Source organism: Heptranchias perlo, chromosome 29 (assembly GCF_035084215.1).
Source record: "Heptranchias perlo isolate sHepPer1 chromosome 29, sHepPer1.hap1, whole genome shotgun sequence".
Lineage (NCBI taxonomy): Eukaryota > Metazoa > Chordata > Chondrichthyes > Hexanchiformes > Hexanchidae > Heptranchias > Heptranchias perlo.
Window position 1 is genome coordinate 23,360,819 of NC_090353.1, and position 25,776 is coordinate 23,386,594.

At 42.5% G+C, this 25,776-nt stretch overlaps 1 protein-coding gene across 1 annotated transcript in view; it reads right to left on the reverse strand.

Annotated features, from left to right (window-relative positions):
• atp8b3 (ATPase phospholipid transporting 8B3) overlaps window positions 1-25,776 on the reverse strand; it is a 70,076-nt gene that overhangs the window by 18,727 nt on the left and 25,573 nt on the right. The window contains exons 10-20 of the mRNA XM_067968282.1: window positions 25,251-25,444; window positions 23,813-24,021; window positions 22,804-22,835; window positions 21,082-21,238; window positions 16,028-16,216; window positions 11,960-12,072; window positions 7,678-7,842; window positions 7,140-7,251; window positions 5,275-5,350; window positions 4,128-4,272; window positions 3,033-3,309 (exon numbers count right to left, since the gene is read on the reverse strand). Of these exons, the coding sequence (XP_067824383.1) occupies window positions 3,033-3,309; window positions 4,128-4,272; window positions 5,275-5,350; window positions 7,140-7,251; window positions 7,678-7,842; window positions 11,960-12,072; window positions 16,028-16,216; window positions 21,082-21,238; window positions 22,804-22,835; window positions 23,813-24,021; window positions 25,251-25,444 (1,669 nt within the window). The remainder of the gene's footprint in view (window positions 1-3,032; window positions 3,310-4,127; window positions 4,273-5,274; window positions 5,351-7,139; window positions 7,252-7,677; window positions 7,843-11,959; window positions 12,073-16,027; window positions 16,217-21,081; window positions 21,239-22,803; window positions 22,836-23,812; window positions 24,022-25,250; window positions 25,445-25,776) is intronic.

Below are 25,776 nucleotides of genomic sequence, written 5' to 3' on the forward strand. Positions count from 1 at the left end.
ATAGGCAATAAATGCCAGCCTTGCCAGCGACACCCACAACCCGAGAATGAAAAGATTCCTAGAATTCCTCCTAGAATCTGTTGTTTTCTGGGTGGTCACAGAGCAGTGTCCCAAGGAAAATTGGGAAATCCATGATCCTAGAAATTGGCCATCAATATTTTCCTCCCACCCCCAATAACACCGATGTCAGCTGCCCGTCCATTGCCTCCCCGGTCATGTCATGTGTAAATGAGGTGTAGGACTGTCTGACAGGTAAGTGATGGCCACCACTGTATCCCAGGCCTATGAAAGGATTCACCAGTAGAAGCTGGACTCATTCTAAGCAGCAGCATTTGGAGGTTTCTGTCCTCCTTAATAATAGTTCTGTTCTTTGAGTGGCCACCTGCAGCACTACAACAGTTTCCTTCCCGGCTGTGGCGGTCTCCCTCTGCACAGTGCAGTTTCCACTGGCAGCCTGTCCTCTGTATGTAACTGACCTCAACCCAGCAAAATGGGTCAGGATCACAGCGAGGTCAGACCAATGGGCGGAAGTCCCACCCCAACCCATTTCCCATTGGAAGAGGAAAATCCAGGCCGTAGTATATTGTATTGACCAATGGTAGGAGGCAATTTGGAGGGAGTCTTTAAGAGCAATGTTAAAGCAGAAGTATCTACATTCATTTAATGTTAATTTATTCTCTTGGGAACTTAAGAATTAAGGAACATAAAAGGGTCATTCAGTCCATCACACTTGTTCCTTGCACTGTTTATTCTATCCTGGATTCTTCATCACCTATGTTTTACATAAAAACTTTCTGATCTCATCTCCCACCTATTTATTCAACCCTGTGTCCAAATACAACTCCCCAAGCTTCAATGTGTTGCAATGCTGAAGATGATAAAGTAGCTATTATGGAAGCCACCAGATGGTATCACAGTCCCTGTAAACAGTGCTATGCACTAAGTATATTTACATAGATGCAATACTGTAGGTTGAGCCCAATTTTTATGTCTCAGTACTAGCTGCAGGCCACAGGCCTTTCTTGAGGAGAAATGAAGAAGTATTTAACCATAACGTAAAAGGCAAATCCAGAAAATTACATAAAGTAAAATTGGGAGAGTAGGACAAGGGGATACAGGTTCAAACTCGCAAAGGGCAAATTTAGGACAGATATGAGGAACTTCTTCTCATGAAGAGTGATCAATACGTTGAATTAGATTTTGTGATCGAATAGTGGAGGCAAAATCCTTGGAATCACTTAAGAGCCAACTGGATGCTGTAATGGGGGAATTTTAGGATGAACAAACAATGTTGGACCAAATGGTCTTCCTTGTCCATAATTAGCTTGTGATTTTGTGGTAATGCAATTATAACGTGGATAAGTATCTGAATTATGGAAGAGTAACCAATCCAAAGTAGTCTAGGTAGAAGCAAACTTCCAGTATTCAAGTCATGAAGCTACATAGTCCATTTGGAAAAAGATTTGCCTCCCTACACACACAGTGTTACTTTTAATTCCCATCTCTGTAGGCAGCAGCAATGTTGCTATCATTGACTGGAGGAAGAAAACTCCAAGCTCTCTGCTCATTGCACCCCTTTTTCATGATGGTCCATGTGATGCTGTTTGACTCTCGAGGGTTTAAGTAGTGAGAATAATTACAAGCTCATTAAGCATACGTGTGCCTCTGAGTAACCAGCAGTTTAGTGGCACCTGACTCCGTGGCAATTTTTGGGGCCAATATGTATCCAAGTTTTGTGGTGGACATACATTCTAAAGGAGGATTTGCATTGGAATCCCCGGGAGTCCAGTGCCAGATGTGCCTGCAACCCCCTGTCAGTCTGGTCGACGGCCTCTGACTGCCTGGCTTTTAAGCGTCTGATTTGTCTTCTTATCAATAGATGAGAGACATGTGACATTAGGAGTGTGATGGAATACTCTCCACTTGCCTGGATGAGTGCAGTTTCAACCACACTCAAGAAGCTCGACACCATCCAGGACAAAGCAGCCTGCTTGATTGGCACCCCATCCACCACCCTAAACATTCACTCCCTCCACCATCGGCGCACCATGGCTGCAGTGTGTGCCATCTACAAGATGCACTGCAGCAACTCGCCAAGGCTTCTTCAACAGCAACTCCCAAACCTGTGACCTCTACCACCTAGAAGGACATGGGCAGCAGGTGCATGGGAACAACACCACCTGCACATTCCCCTCCAAGTCACACACCATCCTGACTTGGAAATATATCACCATTCCTTCATCATCGCTGGATCAAAATCCTGGAACTCCCTACTTAACAGCACTGTGGGAGGACCTTCACCACACGGACTGCAGTGGTTCAAGAAGGCTGCTCACCACCACCTTCTCAAGGGCAATTAGGGATGGGCAATAAATGCTGGCCTTGCCAGCGATGCCCACATCCCATGAATGAATAAAAAAAAACTGTTATTACATAGGTTCATAGCATGTTTCTAACACCATGCATGTGTCTAATAACGTTACTAATCATTTAAATGCTCAGAGTCCTTATAAAATGAAGTTGCCACCACTTCTGACATTTATAGTCATAGAGTGATAGAATATTATAAAATAGAAACAGGCCGTTCGCCCCATCAAGTCTGTGCTGTAATATTCTATCATTCTAGGATTCTCTGTTGGTGTTTTTCTCCACATGAATCACTTGGTTTATTCCCACTCTCCTGCTTGCTCTTCATAACTGTTAATATTCTTCATTTTCCTCCCTCTGCCTGAAATCCTGCTCCCGCCCGCCGGCACTTCCCACCGAGTTAGGGTGGGAGACCGACTCCGATCATGCGGATAAGGCCCGGGAATTAAGACCTCACGGGCCTCAGGCTGTGGAGGGCCGGTCGGCTTCCCATCCACCTCACCCCTCTCCCACCCCTCGCACCAATCCTGCTCATCCTTAAAATCGTTCCACAGTTGGTGACCAACACCTGTAGAAAACTAACTGCCTTACAATTTTATGACTTATCCCCATTTCCCCTTTTTAAAAGGGAAGTCCCATTTGTAACTTTGTGAGTTTTCTCTTACTTTTCAGCATGTTAACATCATTCGCTCCATCCCCTATGGCCAGTGTGATGGCGCTTTTGTATTTTTTGACCAGCTGCACCACCATGGCTTTCTGCTTGGGAGTGACGCGGCAGCAGATGACAGCCTGACACTGGCAAGCCAGCTCCACGAAGGCTCTCTCATGAGCCTCTTCCTCAGAGTCAACGTCCTCTCTTGTTTTCGGATTAATGGCAGTTCTCAGCTTCCAGCAGGATTGCTTTTCCCTTTTTGATTGTTTAGACTGTTTAATGAATTCATCCTAAACGTAGATTGAAAATGAAGTTACAAATTCAAGGAGCAGGAAGCAAGCACTGCTGAAAGGGAGCCGTTACTTGCAACAAAAGGCAGTGGGAAGAGGCGTTCCATCGAAGCCTCCCTGCTGCTTTATCGCAATCTCTCACTGGCAGTCAGTGCCCGCTGGTGGAGTGACAGCGGGACTTGCTACAGTGAACTCCTCTTGCTGTAGGCAGCAGCGTAGCAGAACAATAAAAGATGCAATTTCCACAGCTTTTTACGATGTACGCAGAATCTTTTACAATAAGATCAGCCTTTCAAAGAATGTTCCAACGGTGCTACGCTCGCAGCAGAGTGACAGACCGCCATGTCGTGGGTGTGATTCATCAGCCACTGACCAATTTCTCCCTCGCAGAGAATAACATTATGCCAATGTAAAAATTTTAAGTCTCGACTTTTAAACAAAATGTAGGGAAAACAATTGGAGAGTCAAACAGACTGGAAAACCCCTGACATTACATTCCTGGGCAGAGTTACTTACAAAGGCCCCATCCACTTCGTTTTATTAATCAAGGCAATTAATTCACTCAATTCATTCTCTGTTATATGGCTGCCTAGTCTCAGCTCCAGATTTTTTTCATGTTATACCCTCATAATGTGTACTGCGATATTGTTACAACATACACCATTAGAACATACAAAATGCTTCCATTTTGTCGTCAGTTGCTGGTCACTGACCCCTCCCCTCTCCCAACCCTCAGCATCGCTACATTCTGCATATGACACAGTTGCTATCCTTAATGGACTCCACAAGTAAACATGTCAAAGAACTGGGTAACATACCAAGAAGTTTCCTGTGATAATCAGTGCCTTGTTGTCACACGACAGTACATCAGGATGCTCGCTGCTGCTTATGGCCCCTGAAATGTTTGCAATGTTGATGTCTTTGTATCTGTAGTTGTTCCTCTGCAATTTCTCTAGGACTTTGCTGAGGTCGTGATATGACAGAAATGTGCACGTTATTGTTGGCTCACCGATGAGACAGCTCACTCTTCACACTCTAGTAGTTAAGTCGGACGCGTGAGAAACTACTCTCTGAGCATTCAGAATGATCAGTGTTAGCGGTCCAATTAAACAAAGAGAATGAGCAGCTGAACATTCCTTGTTTCAAAATAGTCTCTGTGTGAGAAACAAAAAGCACCTCACAAGAAAGCAGGGGTGGGAGGGTGATGGACCCTGATGTTGCCAGGGTTGTAATCTTGAGGGAGAAGGGCTACAAGAGCCATGAGACATTTTTATTTGGATAATTTCACACCCACAAGTGATGTGATGATGTGCTTTGACACATTTGTGTTGTTGTGTCACGTGCTTAGAGACAAACAAAATAGAGTTTGCAATTACTTTTCGTGATTACAGTGGCCCTGAATTTCCACAGGTCTTCCCGTGTACTCCCTCTGGAAGTCAGGTAGGAGTGCGGTGGATGGCCTGGGAACTAGGTCAGGATCCAGATACACCAGGTCCCAGTTTTCACCTCTGTCCACCTCAAAAAAGGTCGCCCACGACAGAGGAGGTCTGGCCGGAAGGAGAGGATTCCCAGACTGGGAGTACGCTCAGTTCTGATCGGGGACCTGCCAACAGGCCAGTACGCTAAGAGAAAGGAGGTGTACCTGCCTTGCCCACAGCAGAAGTGAGTCTCACCTGAGGACCCAGGCCTGGGCCTTGGCCTAGAGCCCTGAAGACTCATACAGGCATTATTCCAAAATCGACCCCTTTTACAATGGTGCTAATAGACTTCAACCAAATGACCGCTGGGTCTGGGGGTTCCATGGCAATTCATAGCAGCAGGCCCCTGCCACTACTTCATTCCCCCCCCCACACCCACAAATGCCAGAGACATTTAAATTGGATAATAACTCCCATACCCCACATACCCTGGTGGGCCAAAGCTGAAGTAATTTATCAATGAAGAACAGTATTATTCATTACTTACCTGATGTTGTGTCCTTCAAAGAGCACCATTCGTTCTGATAGTAACTTACAGGAATATCCAATATTAATTGCTGTTTCTGTTAAAAATGGGAAAAGACAGAAAAAAATGAAAGAAAGCTAACCCCCATTCATCACTCATTATATATATGTCTGGGTGACGGACTCTGCTCTCGCCAGTGGCAGCTCCAAAATAAACTGACTGGATTTGCAGTGCCCACGAGCCAGGAAAACCTTTTTTTTTACTGGGTCTTCCCAACTGCCACTGGTCTTTGGTGCTCCAGTGATCTGGGTAAGAGTCCCTCGCTGTGATGTCATGGAGCATTGGCTGTAGAAGGAATTCTTGGAAGTTTTGGGTGTCATGACAACAGCACCAAGCAATCAAAACCAGTCTGCATTTGTCAGGTTTAAGTTTGCAGCCGGTCTGCATTGAGATCAGAAGCCTTGTTTAGGCATGAGCGTGACAGAGATTATAGCTTAAGTCATTGTTCCAAGACCTGGTCTTCTTGGACCAGGAAAGGTCAAAGTACCTTTAATGTAAGTTTGTGTCATGCAACAACTTCTCAAAAATACGGAGTTTGTACACAGTATCAAAATGAGCGTATATCTATCAGGGGCTTCTAGGCTCTGGTACAATCTCAGGGATCCAAGGACTTGTGACCTATTCTACCTTTATCACGTCCTATTCCCTTTTCACTGGCTAAGGTGATTCTTAGGCATTTACTTTTACTCTTCTTAAGATGATTCTTAGGCATTTATTTTTACCCTTCCTGTCCAGGGATGGAGACCGATCTGTGCCTTTCTCTTCCTTTTGTCATTCAGTTGGACATCGATCATGCTAAGCTCCGCAGTGTAATGTGGAGACCCAATTGTCATTAGGCTACAAATGTGGGAAATTGGCTCCCTGCATGTATTTTATAGGCATGATGTGGAGATGCCGGTGATGGACTGGGGTGGACAAATGTAAGGAATCTTACAACACCAGATTATAGTCCAACAGTTTTATTTGAAAATCACAAGCTTCACTCACTCACCTGACGAAGGAGGTAAGCTCCGAAAGCTCCGAAAGCTTGTGATTTTCAAATAAAACTGTTGGACTATAACCTGGTGTTGTAAGATTCCTTGTATTTTATAGGAATCAGGTACCTGAGCCTCATGCCGGATTCATAATCCACATTTTCATGGATTTACAATGCCATCGGTTCCAGGTAGTTTGTGTCTTTTATATTAAGGAATGCAGCTGAAAGGGAGATATGGCAGCTGTTCTCCTGTAATGTGAAAGTGCTTTACGTATATCACCCAACACTTTCTTGTCCCTTTCCAAATTTTGAAAAATCTATTCAGAGACTAGTAAACCCTTCTTTGTGTTAGTAGTTAGCATACCTTACTCATTACTGTTACCTGCTAGTCTCCATTCCCTTCATTTTGTTCCATGTACTACAATGGTACTAGTTATAATGAAAGGTCTACACACAAAATGTTAACCTGTTGTTTCTCTTTTCAGATGCTGATGAGCCAGCTGTATAATTCCAGCATTTGCAGGTGTTATTGGTCTCAAATATTCTCTGACAACATCTGAGACACCCCCCCCCACCCCACCCCAGAACACCCCAAGATTCTTGCATCCCCATCAGTATCTAATTTCTTGTGGCTTTAGTGGAAACATTTCTGTCCTTCCCGCAACAAAACACATCCCTTGGTTGAAGACAGGCCGCACTCAGAATTAATCATAGAGGAGCTGCCTGCTATCCAGTCAGCTGATGAAAAGTGTGTGGACATGAATGGCAATATGGCAGTAAGAAAATTAGGAGAAACTGGTGAGGAATGGAAATAAAAATATAAATAAATAAATTCCAATAGTTCCAGCACCTTTCTTGTCTCCAGTCAGTACCCAGATTTTAATATCTGCCTCCTTCAAGTTCTGAATGGTTTCAGGGACTCCATCTTGCAATTTATCCTCGATAGCAGTTGCTCCAATAAGCTGCAACGTAAGTTCAAATAAAGACTTAACTCCACTTTAACAAAGGTCTTTTATAGATTTGCAAATATTATATTCAGCATAACAGTGTATTATAGAGAAACATGTCTGAAGATTAATAGAGATGAAGATTCTGCTGCTGTTATATTTGAATTTCATAACATTCATAATTGTCTGGTAACATTTTCATTCTTTCTGCATTCTCTTTAAAATTTGACTTTGGTTTCTAATTTTTCTTTACATTGTTAAAGGCCTGAATGATGAGGTTATCCTGCTGATGGCTGCCTTACTTGAGCGCATCCTAGACTGTATATGCCTGATACTAGAGGTGGTAGTATTCATTAATGTGTCTGTTGCTGGACAAATCATAGAACTTGACTTACAACAACTCTTTGAGGCACATCTCACTCAATGAAAGCAACGGCTTACCATCAGATCTGTTTCAATTTCTTCATACAACTCATCAAGCAATCTTCCACGATTCTGCAGAGTGACGCTGGCTTTATGGTGCCTTTGGCTCCAGTCTTTGAAGTAGTTTTCCTCTATATCTTTGTATGCCAGGCACAATGTCCGCAGTGTTTCCGCAGCAAAATACTGCAAAAAGCATATCAATTTTCATAATACAGCTCTGGCAAATGAAACTTACCTTCAAGCAAGCATTGATTTACACAGGATTTATGTGAGAAAAGATTATTGAAGATGCAGTATTCCCTCTGCTGTCTGCCTCAACAATATTTCATAAGCAAGAGATGCTCTTTCTAATATGACATTTCTAATATCTGCGCTGAGACACTAACACATTTATAATAAGAAATGTTTACAGTACTTCAGGGAGAAAAATCACTCGAAAAGTTAAACTTTAGTTAAGCATTCAAACAGCACTTTGAAAGTGATTTTCATAATTACTGAAAATGTATTTTAAATCTTGCTTGAAAATAATGACCTTTGGCAAAGATAAAGCTTTAATGCTATTTCCCCCCTCCCCCATATTTTAAAAACATCTCCACTGCTGTTTCTAGTTGCCACACATCCTCCCTCAGTGGGATGGGGTGAATCTCGGCCAGTGTCACTCAGGATAAGCTGACAGAAGGATTGATTTTTCAGGGTGGGATTGGTTTGGACACTCCTTCCTTCGCTCCAAGGTGGAGTACTTGATCATAAAGGGATACATCTAGTAGACCAGCAAAGAACGAACTGCTCAGTGACAGCACTCAAGTTGAAATCAAGGTTGAGGCTTTGATTTGTTCTCGACAGATGATATTGACTCACTGGCGTTACCAAGCCACTCGGATGAAGGTTTTTACAAGCATTGCAGATTCTTTCAAAATGGTATGGGTGTAGGCCAATCAAAGAAGCAATATTGAAACTTTCAAAATGGCTCCTGCTGTCCTAATATGGCAACATATGTAATTATCAGCCAATCAGAAGGTCAGGTGATTTCATTCATTCACTGTTCTGTCTGGAGCCAATCAATCAGCAAAATAATTTGTTACCTGACAATGTGACAGTATTACCCAATCTTAACACAGTAACTGTGTCGCATGATGTTACAATGCTATAATCATCAAGATACTTTAATTTGAAACTTGCCCAGTTCTTTCGATTTGACGTGGTCACAACTTTAATTCTTGAAATTCAGCATAAAAGTGGTAAATAGGAGAAGGCTAAGTGGAATTAAAGGGAGCAGTACTCCCCATTGAGTTCGAGATTACAGCAGTATTAAATGATTTTAATTCACTAGCTGCCTTGAACGGAGTTCCCATTTCAAGCTCCTAGTTTTGCCGCTGGTAATAAATTCTGTTTGGCTGCAGTTGTTTGTGTTAATCATTGTTTCCAGCACTTTGATTAAACACCTTGGCCTGCTGCTTTAGAAGTTAATCTCCATTGGAGCCAATTATTGTCTCATACAGTTCTGACAAATGGGAGTTATCACTTATTTTTAGGGCATCACACTGCTGATGTTGTGCTCCCATTATGCATTGCCAAGTGTGAAAAGATCCATAACTCATTACATTAACACTACAAGCATGAGTCCATAACACCATGATTATATTGCATGTCGTTGATTGGATCAGTGCTGAAAATGGCCACAATCCAATCCCCATTGCGCAGCAACGACTACACATATCACAGCGCAAACAGGCAGGGGATGGTTTCACGCTGGCTCTTATTTAGGTAGCCAATGTATGGTTCCTACACAGGGTCTCAGTATAACAAGATCTAAGGCCATTCTTATGAGTGAAAGTACAGTTCTACCCTCCCTCATGATATCATGGGCAGTGGTTTAGAATTGTTTTGAAATCCAGGATATGAAAGTTCACAATGTTCCTTAAATTCATTTTCTTTCAATTGGAAGAAGTTGTTCGCACTGCTTGGCTTTTGTCGCCCAAATCAATGTATTTTTTGAAAATGTACCATCTTCTGCTTAATGCCCAGTTGAGATTTTTTTTCGGTTTTGTCTTATTTGCACATGTGATTGGAATATTCATTAAAAAAAACTAACCACAGCAGCACTGCCAATTTAAAGTTGCCTAATTCCAGTGACCTCTTGTATCGCAATCATCACAGTGAACACTTTGTGACTTTGGGGCTACAATCATATGGGAATTATAAACAGTGGTGTTCCCACAAAGCCGCCCTTCGCCCACATCAGCACTGATGTCCAGTCACTGGTTCGGAGACTTGCTGATCTAAGTCAGGATGATATGGTACTGGAAGACCATATAGGTTAAAGGGTTACCAAAGTAAACAAATAGACATTTTTTTTCCAAGAGTTAGAAGAAAAATTGCAGATTGATTGCATCTTCAGCAAAGTATTTCCTATTATTCACAATTCATATCAGTATTAGTTGTTAAAGAGATAAACCATCTCAAATGTTTATTTTATGCTCAGAATTATTTTGGGCACATGCAGGCTATAAGTATTATAACATATGATATGTGGGTTCTCAGATATTACTTGGATCTTGTATCTCCAATGTAATCTATCTGAACATCTAAATTGTGTCGGACCACCTGACTAGTAACAATGGTCCCGATTTTAAGTCACCCTGCCTGACGGAAACCAGGCCGGGGGCGAGGGGGGGGCAGTTAAAATGAGGGCAGTCACTTATCCCCTCTCATTCCGCTGCATTCCCATCGTGTCCCGATCTTAACCTGCTCTTTTGATCAGGCAAGTGGGAGACCCGCAGGAAGTACCCGGGGTCCGTCTCTAAATGTTGCCAAGGGTACCCGGCTGCGGCCTCCTGCCGCCGAATTCCCGCTCCCGCCCGGTAGTGGATCTGGCCCGGGTTTGGGCGGGGCTCTGGAAGAATTCATGCAAATATGGGCCTGGAGTTAAGATCAGCTAGGCCTCCACATCCCCAGACTCCCCAGGTTCGTCACCCACTTCAGAGCTCGGGGGTACCATACCCTCCCCCCCACTGAAATCGGGGCCGATAAGTTCTATAATGAACCAGTGACAGAACGTCAGTGCTGATGTGGGTGAAGGGCGGCTTTTGAGGGCATACCGCTGTTCATGGGATGTGGGCGTCGCTGGCGAGGCCGGCATTTATTGCCCATCCCTAATTGCCCTTGAGAAGATGGTGGTGAGCCGACTTCTTGAACCGCTGCAGTCCGTGTGGTGAAGGTTCTCTCACAGTGCTGTTGGGAAGGGAGTTCCAGGATTTTGACCCAGCAACAATGAAGGAACGGCGATATATTTCCAAGTCGGGATGGTGTGTGACTTGGGGGGGAATGTGCAGGTGGTGTTGTTCCCATGTACCTGCTGCTCTTGTTCTTCTAGGTGGTAGAGGTCACGGGTTTGGGAGGTGCTGTCGAAGAAGCCTTGGCGAGTTGCTGCAGTGCATCCTGTGGAAGGTACACACTGCAGCCACTGTGCGCCGGTGGTGAAGGGAGTGAATGTTTAGGGTGGTGGATGGGGTGCCAATCAAGCGGGCTGCTTTGTCCTGGATGGTGTCGAGCTTCTTGAGTGTTGTTGGAGCTGCACTCATCCAGGCAAGTGAAGAGTATTCCATCACATTCCTGTCTTGTGCCTTGTAGATGGTGGAAAGGCTTTGGGGAGTCAGGAGGTGAGTCACTCGCCGCAGAATACCCAGCCTCTGACCTGCTCTTGTAGCCACAGTATTTATATGGCAGGGCCAGTTAAGTTTCTGGTCAATGGTGACCCCCAGGATGTTGATGGTAGGGGATTCGGCGATGGTAATGCCATTGAATGTCAAGGGGAGGTGGTTAGTGACCCCAAAGTCACAAAGTATTCACGGTGATGACTGTGTTACAAGAGGTCACTTGAATTAGGTCACTTTAAATTGGCAGTGATGCTGTGGTTAGTTCTTTATGAATATTCCAATCATATGTGCATTCCTGCTTTGGGCAGCTCTGTATCTAACAACCTTCAGAGTAAAGTGCGCACCAGGAAATATCAAATCAATTTATCAGTTCAATGCAGACTGACAGTTCTTAACCTGTGGGATCCTCACTTTCCTTTATAACTTGTGGAACCAGAATATTTACAAGACTGAGGGTCGTTGAAATTACAACGTGGGAAACTGAACAATTTTAAAAAGGAAACTTAAAAAAAATCATTTCCACTTCTAGTAATCTCTGAACAAATTCAAATACTGCTAACTTTTTGAATGATGACAAAGTGAACCCACAAACCTCAAAGGGACAGTTAGTCTAAGTGAACTTGGAAAAAAAATTGTAGCCTTACATCTAGTGCCATTTGAGTGCTGTCCTTGTGGGGGCAGTTGAGACGAAGCCTTTCATATATCACCACATCTGCTCCTTTTGAGTAGAGTTTAATCTTCCCTTCTGAATCTTTCACTGCAAGAGAAAAGGTGCTCTGAGTGTAGAAAAAGCTGCTTTTGAACTTTTACTGCAAGTCTTTTACTTTTTCAAATAATTCACAACATCAATCTTTTGAGATTAGGTTCAGGGCAACAAATAAGAGGAAATCTTGAATTATATCTGGCTTAATGCTATCACACAGGGCAGTGCTTTCCAAACAGGCTTTTTTGGGGGAAAAAAATGAACACAATAAAGTCAGAGCTTGATTTTGAAGTTATATTATTTTCTGATTTTCTGGTTCTAGCAGAGCCCAGGGAATAGGGAGAATATATTTAAAAATCTGGCCTCATACTCACAAGGAGAGTGTTTTACTTCTACACGATGCAGCTTTACTCAGAGAACCAACCCCTCCCCCAAAGAGGTACTGAGCCCTATAAACCAGGAAGGTTTCAGCTTTGATCCCCAGTATGTGCTGAGTTAGAGAGTAGGGTATAATTGGACAAGGCATGCAGATGGAATTCAGCACCATTTTAAAGCCATAGGTTCTGTCCTTATTTGTTTCTAATACTTCGATTTTATATCACTATTTATGGTTAAATAGCAAAACTTACAGCAATTTTGGAAGCACAGAATAGGATAGGTTGGAGCATAAGAGTCTCACTGCAGTACAGGCTGAGGTGCTGAAAGATGCAAAGCTGTGGTGCTACAGCACCACCACTGGCAGGAGGGTGTAATTACAGTGTGATGAGTTTACATAGGTAATTTCTGTTATAAATGCGGAGAAAGGAATTTATAAAGGGAAAAGTTAACACAAAAATGTGATAACAGAAAGTAAGGTTCTATAAACAGGAAATGCACATAGATGTAAATTTTAAAAATATATTACTAGTGGTATTGCACACAGAGAGCAAAGAATTCACTTCAGCACCTCAGCCTGTAGTCGTAAGTACAATAATAAAATCAAATATAATATATTAATCTCCTAACATATTAAATATAGTGTAATCTATCTATATCTATTTAAGTACATCAAAAATCTTACATCTGTGTGCATGTCAAGTTTGTTTTTCATTGTAAATTCCTATCACCACATTTATAAAGACAACTGTTGCAGTGCCACCACTGGTGTTAAGGTGCAATTACAGTGTGACAAGTTTACATGGGCAATTACCATTGTAAGTGTGGGCACGGAAATTTATAATGAGAAATGTTGACGGGATGTGTGCGCAGACATAAGATTTTTTAATATATTATAGATAGATATGTTTCTATTGAAAACCAATAAGAACATTTTTTTTAAAATCAATAAATGACATTAAGTGAAATTAGTAAAAAAGAGTTAACATGGTCAGTGATTAGTAATGGGCCAGTAAAAATATTGGGCTGCCTTTCCAACAGATGCGTGCTGTAAATCCAGTGGAAATCAAGTGGAAGAGCCTGCAAAAGGCTGGGACCCAAATACACGAGGTCCCGGCCTGAACATTTTCCACCTGGTTTTGTAAGGAGTGAGCCTTCACCCACCCTTACAAGGTACTGACAGGGATGGGGCGGGACCATGAGCAGGGTCTTATAAGGTACCGTCCCACTAACCCAAAGTACTCTGGAGGGTCAATGCTGCAGGGCACTAGTGGAAGTGATACTGGTACAACTGTTAGAATCGCATCCCGATGATTTTCAGCCCCAGCGAGATTAAGCAGTTTGTGCGGAAAAAATGACAAAGAACTCCACTGAATTTTAAGAAACGCAAGGATGTAATCAGCTGCACCTAACAGTCTATGGATTGTTTACAACAGTAATAAGAATTATTTAGAAGACCTTCACTAAAAGGCAACATGATGGCACTGTGCATTAGCCCACTAACACTTACTGTTGGCAATAGCAGCGGATGAATGTTTACAGAGTTCATCTGACATTCTTCTGTCCACTTTTCAAATACAGGTGTTAACTTGCGTACTTTAAATGGATTAATACCTCCACTAAAATAGCAGACAAAGGAATGTCATATTAACTGGATGAGCAATCGGAGACTGTGAGTTCAAATCTCACCGCGGCAAAGATCCCTGTGTCAGAACGGGTAGGCCTGAGGCACACTCGATCGTGGGCCATGGGCCTCATTAAAATTAGGGTGGCGAGTTGCAGACGCCTGCTGCGCACAACCAGACAGCTCGGCAATGAAGAAGATTTAAATTTTGAGCCACTGCATTGCTGGCAGTGGCCCTCAGGTAGGTCCTGGGAGAGAGGGGGGCAATCGGTGGGGGGGAGGGGGAGGCGATTGAGATGGGGTGAGGCAATTGGGAGAACGAGGGAGGCGATCAGCAGAGGGAGAAAGATGATTGGGAGAAAGGGGCAGATCAGGAGTTAGGGAGGTGATCGGGAGAGGGGGAAGGTGATTGGGAGAGGGAGGGGGGAAAGGGGTCTGAACGGGGGCCGGCAACGGTCTTCAGGACTGCTGTGGAGCCGAGCAAACGTGCCAGCTCCGTTCAGGGCAGCCCAATTTTGGGAAGAGGTCCTGAAACAGGTTTCAGGCCTCCACTTTGCATGTGCAAAGGGCCTAACGCCTGTTTCAGGCATCATTCCTGGACGCCTATAATTCAGCCTTCACCGATATAGCGGGCGGTGCACTTCTGGCTCGGAATGTGTGCACCGACCACCATGTTGGACACTTAGGTGCCAGTTTTATGCCTGTAATACAGCCGTGGCGCCAATTAATGTTTAGGCTAAGTCGTGTGCTAATTTGTGGACTGGTACCAGAAAAGTATCAATGAAAGCTGCTGTCGTGAAAACCGCACTGGTTCATTAACATCCTTCAGGGAAGGGACCCTGCCACCCTTACCTGGCCTGGCCTGGCCTATATTAACTCCAGATCTTTCCCTGTGCTTATGCCAAGAGGAGGCCTAATGCCTGTTTCAAGACCTTTTCCCAAAATTGGGCTGCTTTGACAGGAGCCGGCACAATCTCTCAGCTCCACAGCAGTCCTGAAGACCGTTGCCGGCCTCCATTCGGTCCCCTCACCACCCCCCCTCTCCCAGTTGCCTATCCCCACCTCTTGATCGTCTTCCCCCACTTCTCGATCGTCTTTCCCCACTTCTTGATCACCTTCCCCCACCTCCCCATCGCCTTCCCCCACCTCCCGATCGCCTTCCCCCACCTCCCGATCGCCTTCCCCCACCTCCCGATCGCCTTCCCCCACCTCCCGATCGCCTTCCCCCACCTCCCGATCGCCTTCCCCCACCTCCCGATCGCCTTCCCCCACCTCCCGATCGCCTCCATCAACACTTAAGTAGACCCTTAATGCTTTCCGAAGTGGCCTAACAAGTCGCTCAGTCATCAGGGCAATTAGGCTTGGACAATAAACACCCCTTGCCAGCATTGCCCACATCCCAAAAACAAATTTATAAACAAAAATTGTTAAGCATTTGTCCACTAGTATCACTGACAGGAAGTTCTAGACTAATGTCACAGAGTAATCAGATTACATGTTCTGACAGGGAAGCACTGTGTTGAGGCAGTAAGATTGGCAGAGGAACAACAACAACAACAACTTGCATTTATATAGCACCTTTAACATAGTAAAACGTCTGAAGGCACTTCACAGGAGGGTAATCAGACAAAAATTGACACAGAGTCAAATAAGATGACATTAGGATAGGTGAACAAATGCTTGGTCAAAGAGGTAGGTTTTAAGCAGCGTCTTAAAGGAGGAGAGAGAGGTGGAGAGGCCAGGAGGTTCCGGGAGGGAATTCCAGAGCTTAGGGCCTAGACTGCTGAAGGCACGGCCGCCAATGGTGGGGGAAAGGAAGTGGGGGATGCAAAAGAGGCCAGAGTTGGAGGAGCTAGAGCAGGTCTTTGGCACGTTCTCTCAGCTGTATTATGGTAAGAATTCAGGGGGCGAAAACGGAAAAGCAAGAAATAACTTTAATTAAAAAAGAAGTTTCACCATACAGAAAAAAAATGTTGAAGTGGCAATGAATTTTTTTTTTAGCTTACTTACAGATAACAGACATTCTCTTTCGGCAGCTGTTGAAGTCCAACATCGCCAGCACTGTGTACGTCCTCTGCACCCCCAGCTCACTAACGGTTATGGTGTCCTGTGTGCGTGACAGAAAGGCGTAGCCAAAGTTTCTTGCTGCAGTGACCAGAGCCTCTTCGTCTGGGGAAGCTGCCTGGTATGTAAGCTGACCTTGAAGGAAGGGAAGTAATGAGAAAAGTTCAATGTCTAAATATGGCCTGGGATAGAGTGGGAACTACTGTCAGATGAGCTTTCTGAGTTCCCACTGAACAATGCAGACCAATTTTGGTAATGTCACGCCAGGCTGGAACAGACTGTTCTTTAGCCATATTATTAATTGTGTCCAGTACTGATTGTTGCATTCTGTAGATTATAAGAGGGAGATCCAAACTGAAACAAAAACCTAAAATCGTCCAGTTATTCCATTTCACTAAGTCACTACCCGATTCCTGCTACTATTCTCCTCCCTTTTAATGAAGAAGCAGAACACACATGACTGCGAATGCATGCCGTTATCTTCTGAATCCTGCTGTAGGTTTCCCTGTTATATTGGCCTGAAGTGAAGAGCAACTCAACAAATGCAAAATAAAGTTAGACAGTTGCAATATATGTGACAAATTTTAACATAGTACTTTGATTTAAATCACAAATACCGAAACAGATTTTGTGGCTGATGGGTTTGGTTCTACTGGCACAAACCCTGTGCATTCCACATCTGTGCCCAGGTCCTATGAACAGTGCACTGCTGCCCTCTGTTGCCTTTGATTGCCAAACGCGGCACCCTTCCTTACACTCACCTTCGAATCACAGAAATTTACAGCACCAAAGGAAGCCATTCGGCCCATCGTGTCTGTGCCGGCAAACCTTAGGTAGAAGCATCTCCACTTCAGCAGCCTTCAAACGCTTCACTCCATCATTTGCCCACAGACTCTATTTCCTGCCTGCACATTTATTTTACTATCCATTGTTTCTTTGCCGGCCACTGCGTTAGCCCGAAAGGCTACAAAAAGAACTTAGTCCCACATGAGGCCACTTACCTGTTAAGTTGCTGCATCCCTTTAATTCTGGTGCACAGCCCTTTAAGGGCTGATGAAGGGTACTGTTTCCTGTCCTACCCCTACTTACAGGACCTAGTTCAGGCTGAGGGCTCACCTCGCAGACTAAATGACATCCAACACCTGAAAGCTCCACCAGGGTAGACCTCCCCAATTCAAGTTTGCTGCATCTTCCTCTGCCACCTCAGCAACAGAACCAGAATGTACACCTGCTTATGACATTGGTAACAGGGAGCCAAACTAACATCACGGAGATGAACCCATTAACCCCGCGTGCTTCAGCTGTCACATTTTTGAGCTGTGCATGTTAATCAGCTGCTTTGTGCAGGAATAACTTGGCTTAAACTCTCATAAGTGGGCAACAACAACTACTACTTGCATTTATATAGCACCTTTAACGGAGTAAAATGTCTCAAGGCGCTTCACAGGAGCGTTATCAGGCAAAATTTGACACCGAGCCACATCAAAAGATATTAGGACTGGCGACCAAAAGCTTGGTCAAAGAGGTAAGTTTTAAGAAGCGACTTAAAGGGGAGCGAAGTAGAGAGGCGGAGAGGTTTAGGGGAGGAATTCCAGAGCTTTGGACCTAGGCAGCTGAAGGCACGGCCGTCAATGGTGCAGCGAATGAAATCGAGGATGTGTAACATCATGCAGCCTGGTATTGTGGTTTATTGGTTTATCAATTCACTGCAGCATGAGTCATAGGACTCACACTTGAACCCCACATGGGAGTAAATTTTCACTCCCAGCGCTAAATTGAGTGGACAGAAAATTGTGAGGGGACACGCACCTGAATTCCCAATATGTATTCCCAGTGATAAAGCTGTGCCACTGGAGATGAAATTATTGCCTGAGGTAAGTTATCAGTTTCAGTCGGGCCCCTTTCTTCACTTCTCAAATCTATGCCAATGTTTTCTTAGCCTTACCTAAAATGTTTACAAAACTATTTAAATGCTTTAAAAGAGATTTTCTTCCTTTAACCTTAAAAGGTTCTGTATGGTTTCATTTCTGTTTCTCTAATTAATTTTCACCTGAGTTTCTCATTTCAATTTTGTCTAAGTTTTCTGCTTTGTTTGAGCACTTCACTTTAGTTACCATTTCACATTTTTGCTGCTTTCAGAGTACTTTATTGGTATATTTTCTCTTTTTGTTATCTACTTGAGTTTTAATCATCTTCATTCCTTCTGCTTTTTTTCAACTTCTCTAAAAAGTTTTATTTTTCTCTGTGTCGTTAACCAGGTTTTCTTCAGTTCTGATTCTAACTTTAAAAAAAGGCCGATATCATTGATAAGGTATCTCCTTCCTTGGCCTGGTGTGATAATAAAGGATTTGTTGTTGTTAGGTGCTTTGCTATGTGGGTGAAATGACAGAGTGCTGATAAATCTGTCAAAAAGATTACTAAAGGATGCATCCAATGAGGATCTATAAGTTGTCTACAAAAATGATCTGTGCATCACAACTATCGTAACAGACACAATAAAAGTATCCATCATACATTAAAAATCTTACATCTGCACACACTTCTTGTCTACAAAATTTGTCTCCTATTGTCATTTTTTTGTGACACATTTGTCAACTTTTTCCATGATGAATTTTTATGTCAACAGTTATAATGGGAGCTGCTTATGTAAACTTGTCACATTATGTTTACACCCTCCCATCAGTGATGGCGCTGCAGTACATCAGTCTTGTGTCTCCCAGATTCTCAGCTTGTACTGCAGGAAAACTCTACCACTCCAACAACTCTACTGCTCAGCTTCTCAAACTGCTGTAAGTTTTGCTATTTTACTATTAATAATAACATATCAAATCAAAGCAGTTTATCAAAATAATAAGTCAGAATGTATGACTTTAAAATGGGGACTGATTTATGTCTGCACCGTGGTCCAATTATCCCCCAGATACAGAAATGTCCACATTTCACATTTTACCACCAGTCTATAGATTTGTCTATATACAAGCTGTCTATCTGAAGCTGTGGCTGTCTGGGATTGCAATGATGAGTATTTTAAAGGGGAATTGTGAAGGCCAATGTTTCAAATGTGCTGTCCTGGTGTGGAACCTCACAGGCTAGGAGCACTTAAGGGAAAATTGTTGGAATGCACCCACGATTTGCCGATATGCGCTCCCAGCTCTGTGCCTGATGTGTGGATTTGAAATATCCTCCCTATCATATAAAACTTAATAGCAACTTTTCATGAGATTGAGGAATTTAGGTGATCCAAGTGCTATTAAAAGTATCTGTATGTCAAAGAATTGCTATTGAGACTCCCTTCACTTCATTACATTCAGAACGTCTCCACTTTCTAAAATTCATTTTCAGGCATCTCAAGGCCGGCATTTATTGCCCATCCTTCAGCTGCCCTGAAAAGTTGATGGTGGTTCTTCTCCTTGAACTGCTGTGTCGTGGGTTTAATATAACTGAGTGGCTCACTGGGCCACTTCAGAGGGCAGTTAAGAGTCAACCACATTGGTATGTGAGTGGAGTCACATATAGCCCAGACTGAGTAAGGATGGCAGGTTTACTTCCCTAAAGGACTTTAGTGAACTAGTTAGGTTTTATGTATGATAAGTAGCGCAATCTTGCAGTTCCTGTTGGAATAGTAATGGGTTAATTTATGCAAAATAAAGAGAGCCTAATTGTTATTGAAAAAATATTCTGTCTGCATTTCTAACCACATTCTGCATAAAATTATAATAAGAACATAAGAAATAGGAGCAGGAGTAGGCCATACGGCCCCTCGAGCCTGGTCCACCATTCAATAAGATCATGGCTGATCTTCGACCTCAACTCCATTTTCCCGTCCGACCCCCATATCCCTTGATTCCCTTAGTGTACAAAAATCTATTGATCTCAATCTTGAATATACTCAATGACTGAGCATCCACAGCCCTCTGGGATAGAGAATTCCAAAGATTCACGACCCTCTGAGTGAAGAAATTTTTCCTCATCTCGGTCCTAAATGGCTGACCCCTTACCTTGAGACTATGACCTCTAGTTCTAGACTCTCCAGCCAGGGGAAACAGCGTCTCAGCATTTACCCTGTCAAGCCCTCTAAGAATTTTATATGTTTCATTGAGATCACCTCTCATTCTTCTAAACTCCAGAGAATATAGGCCCATTCTACTCATTCTCTCCTCAGAGGACCACCCTCTCAACCCAGAAATCAATCTAGTGAACCTTCATTGCACTCCCTTCAAGGCAAGCATATCCTTCCTTAGGTAAGGGGATCAAAACTGTACACAGCCCTATATAATTGCAGCAAGACCTCCTTACTCTTATACTCCAACCCCTTACAATAAACACTAACATATCATTTGCCTTCCTAATTGCTTGCTGTACCTGCATGTTGATTTTCTGTGATTCATGTACAAGAACACCCATTCTGAATAGCAACATTTCCTAGTCTCTCACCTTTTAAAAAATATTCTGCTTTTCTAAAGTGGCCAGTCACCTAACCTGTCGATATTCTTTTGCAGCCTCTTCGCCTCTTCCTCCTAGCTTACTTTCCCACCTAGCTTTGTATCGTCAGAAAACTTGGATACATTACACTTGGTCCCCTTATCTAAGTCATTAATATAGATTGTAAATAGTTGAGGCCCAAGCACTGATCCTTGCGGAACCCCACTAGTTACAACCTACCGACCCGAAAATGACCCATTTATTCCTACTCTCTGTTTTCTGTCCGCTAACCAATCCTCTATCCATGCTAATATATTATCCCCAATCTCATGAACCCTAATCTTGTGTGGCATCTTATCGGATGCCTTCTGAAAATCCAAATATACTACATCCACTGGTTCCCCCTTATCTACCCTGCTAGTTACACCCTCAAAAAAACTCTAACAGATTTGTCAAACATGATTTCCCTTTCATAAAACTATGTTGACTCTGCCTAATCAAATTATGATTTTTTAAGTGCCCGTAGAATAATATTTCAACAGCTACGAAATGAAGACAATCCAGATTTTCTAACTCACCATTTTTCTCTTCCGCCATTACTGTGTGGCAAATAGCCAGTAACTTAAAGAATTCCTGTACTCCTGGGTTATCTCCTGACCGAATCATTTCCAAAAGCGACCAGTCATAGAATTTCAGCTTTCCATCAGCAAATTTGTTCCAGCTAAAGTCAACTACCTGAAAATATCCCAGTGACATTCTCAATGAGAGGTAAGAAGAGTTGCACAACTATTGGTGAACAAGACATTTAGCATCGGTTGAAGCAACGAATTGCTGAACAATTACTGGAATACATTATATGAGAGTTGATAATCCACGTTCAACACTGATGAAGTTTCGCGTCTGATCAATCCAGAGCACATGAGAGAGAGAGTGAATTTAATTTCCTGCAGATATATCATGAACCGAACAAATCCAGGCCAGAAATTTAGGCTAATTGGTGTCTGCTCAGTCTAATCAGTGAATCTGAATCCAAATCCACAAACTTAAAAATCTAAGCCTGATTTTCACTTGTAGCATAATTCTTTAGTGATTTTTGTGGTTTGATCTAGCTTTGTGTTCAAAGTGCTTGTAGTGGTTTGTTTTGGATTATCCCCAATGTGCCGAAAATCCTTGGACGTACTTCGCAAGTGACTTCTACTCTTGACCCCGCCAGAGTATTTGGGGTCAGGGTGGGGGTCAGCCAATTTGAATATCATCAGCAGGCACACGGGCCAGTTAGAAGTGGGGTAGAAAAAGCTGTGTTTGAAAGCCGCTTAGGGTTGCGATGTGCCAGTTATGCCAGCTTCAAAAAATCTTAACATTTTGGCAATCGGGACCCTTTATAAGTAGGTCAATTTGCCAGGATGAATTCTTCTGGAATGTCCAGGTCAGGACCCAGGTGTGAATACCCTCATAGGCCCCACTTGCACCCTTCCAAGTAACAGTAATTCCTTTTTTTGGAATCCAGATCAATGGTGCAAAGGAGGTGGAAATAGCAGGAATTCTGGGAGACAAAGCCATTCCGCTGCCCCACCTCCTTGTGACATCATGTGCCTTCTCTGGTGTGATGGAACTTCTGTTTGGCTTAAGCCCAAGCAGAGACTTGGTTCTGGATGGAGATCCAGTATTCCTGGTCCTGCCTGGCCTTTCACCCCCACCAAGCCTCTTCCACCTGCTTTACCCCCGCATTGCACCTTAGGCCTGAGAAAATTTAGGGCCTAAATATCCAAATGGAGTTTGGGTTATTCATACCTGAACCCAAAGGGCATCAATCGCAGGTAATGTGTACTGCATCATCTCTATACATGCTTGAAATAAAATTAAAACAAGCTATTGTCTATATTTATTGTAAAAAAATGTATCGTTTTCATAAAATGTCTATTGGTTAGTTCAATATGTTTAATCCATTTTTGGAGTGTCTGTTATTTGATTCCCCTGCATCTAACTTGGCTAAACCCTCAGAATCCTACGCTGCAAGACAATCCTCCAGTTTATACTTCAAACTACTAGTGGTGAGTGCATGAAATCTACATCACAAGTTGTAATTATGCTCTGAATGGTTTGTGTGGCAACGATGCTAATTCGTGGGCAGCCCAAGCAAAGTTTTGTGACAAAAGCAATGATGGATGGCAGCCTTCTCTCCCTTCATGTCAGGAACCAGCACTCAATGAGTACAAGGTTTTAAATGAACCTCAAAATTCAAGGTCTGCCAAAATCATAAACTGATCTCTGCAGAATAATTTCTATTAAAAAACACTCACCGTTGCAAAATTGGCATCATCATATTGATTACCTGAAAGGCAAATAATTCAACTTTTAGGTTATAAAACACAAACTATTTTTTACTGAACATCCCTTATACAATCCACAATAACAGGATAATGCATGGAATAGGAAAGGCCTTTGGCCCTTCAACCCATTGCTTCTACAGACCACATACAGCCTGCCATACAATGAATGTTGCCCCATTAATTTGATCTCCTGAAAGGCGGTAAATCTATATTGGGTGAAATTCCAGACAACGTTCTTACAACCTCCATTATTCAATGCTGGCTGGCTACTTTCCATAGATGACACTTCCATGTGCCCAGCAGTATGGGAACCATTGTGTTCCATCACATATCTGATCACCTCAGAGTTTTTTTAATCCTGCCGCCTTCAGTCCCATTTCTAGACAGATATTTGCCAGGTTCTTTATGTTCGTCAACAGAGAGTTAATTGCATCTAACCAACACCCCCATGAACACCATTATGTTTTGGGTCAAAGTGCCTGTTTTATCAGATTAACTGGTCAGTTACCTAATTTGAAGTTTGTAGGACTTTGCTGCGCACAAATTGGTTGTAGCACTGCCTATATAACAGTGGCCGCACTTAAAAAATAATTCATTGGCTGTAAAGCACTTTGGGAGGTCTTGAGGATGTGAAAGACATTATAAAAGTGCATGTTTGTTCTTTCTGGTAGTAATATGTTCCATCGCCATATGGGAAAATGAATTTCTTCCAATCTCTAGAAGGGGCTTGTTAATTTTGTGAAGATTTGCAAGTTGTTTGTCCCCAAGCCCTACAAATTTATGTAACTTCACGATTAAAACTAAAATGGAACTGCAAATCATCACAAATATCTTTTGTAGTTAAAACTCTTTGGAAAATAGTTCACTCAGTTCTCTCCATTCTTAGCCTTTTAAACATTTCAATTGAAGAGTATACTGCTGATAACAGAGCATCAAATATTTCTGACTTATTCATATATATTAGAAATATAATAATTACCATATATCTGGCCACCGATACTGCATTTCTTAAATGCCATGATGTTTTGGGTCAAGGTGCCTGTTTTATCAGAGAAAATGTATTTTATTTGACCCAGCTCTTCATTCAGGGTAGTTGTTCTTGCTTTGGCGGGAGTGTCTCTCTCAGCACAGTACATATTAATATCCCAGTTGATGAAAAAACTCTGGGCCACATGGAGAAGTTCAAAACTGAAAAATAAAATTCAGCCATTCTCTAAATAGGAAACAATAGCAGTAAATAGTGCAGATCTATGCTGAGAAATTTGTTTGCCATGATATGCATGTAATTTGAAGGCAGTCAGATTTACAATTAGTTAAATCAGCTCCATTGAGTCATTGCACTAACAATATTAACAGTAAACATTGTAAATAGAAAGAAGCCATTTTATTAATACTGAAGTTCAATTGCAGTGTTATTCTGTCAGATACAAGATCCACTAAATTATTTTTTTAAATCCTCTGCCACAGAGCAATTTTTAAATATTGATTCTATGGTTCCCAGAATAGAGTGAGCAAGGCAGTTCTTACAACCTCCACTATTCAGCTCTAGCTGGTTGCTTTCCATAGGTGACACTTCAGTGTTTCTAGTAGTATGGGAATCATTGTGTTCCATGGACTATCTGATCATCTCAGAGTTTTCTTAATCCTACCACCTAGGTATACCCCACAGCCCCCTCACCAGACAGCAGAGTAAACCTCAGCATCCTCTTCAGCAATAGTTACAACATCCTAGGCTGCTAGGTTCTAATTTAGTAAAATAGTTCCCTCTACTGGACTGCAACATAATTAACACACATGAACATTACTTTGTGTTTCATACAGTTTGCCCTCATTCTGCAACTTGACTCTGATCTGTACGTGACACAACAGTTGGTCTACATTCCAGCTAAGTCTTCATTGCAGCAATATCAGCTGTTAGGACAACAGTCTTTGATAAGAAAAAAGACATGAGTGTTTCGCTTTTTAGCTGAGACTCCGAGGTTGGAAATGGGGAATGTAGATAAATGTACTGTTCCTATTTCAGAGCCTTAGTATGCTCTAAACTTCTTATCATCTGTGTCAGCAGGTTCAATCCGGATCATGGCCAGAGTGGGATTATTTTTTTAAAGTAGGTGGTATTACTAATTATTCATAGCGTTACCTTCTCTTTTAAAACTGATCAGTTCTGATTGAATTACTGTTGAACACTTTAAATCTACTGTTTTCCAATATATTATAACCATTCTCTTTCTCTTTCTTGCCTTCTCAATTACGAGGAAATCAGTAGAATTGCTTGACCTGCGGCCTGTGGCGATCCTTCGGTTTGCATTTTAAATCACCAGGGAGAAGGTAAAGAGAAAACCATTCAAAACAACTGTACATTTCAAAGAGTTTGTAAGTTGATATGTTGCTTTACAAATGGATAATGACTTGCTTACGTGACATAAAGTGACATTGGTAATATAGAGTTGATGATGATAATGTATCCCCAGAAGGACACAAAGCCTCGATATCCTGGGCTGAACTTTGTGGACTCAGTGACGAGATATGGAGCTTTGCTTCCAAACCACACGTCCCAAACAGCAGCTCCAACAGCAAGGCAGAATGACAAACTGCCAAGAATCAAGAGGATCTGGAAAGATAGCAAATAAATATGGCATGCAGTTAGTTATTCAGTAGCGTTAACCCTATAAGTATACCTCTGATCCCAATAACCTGTTTGGTCAGTTCGGGATACTAAGCCCAGTACAAGTCAAAAAGTAATAAGAAAGAAAACTTTTGGACTTTGCTAGTGTATTTCATGCCCTCAGGATGTCCTAAAGTGCTTCACGGACAATGAAGCACTTTTTTTTTAAAAGTGTAATTAGTTTTGTTTTTGAGGCAAAGCTGGAATGGACAGAGGTTGGAATTGCTGTATGTACACAATATCCTGAAAAGGTTATATCTGCAAATTCCTATTGTGTG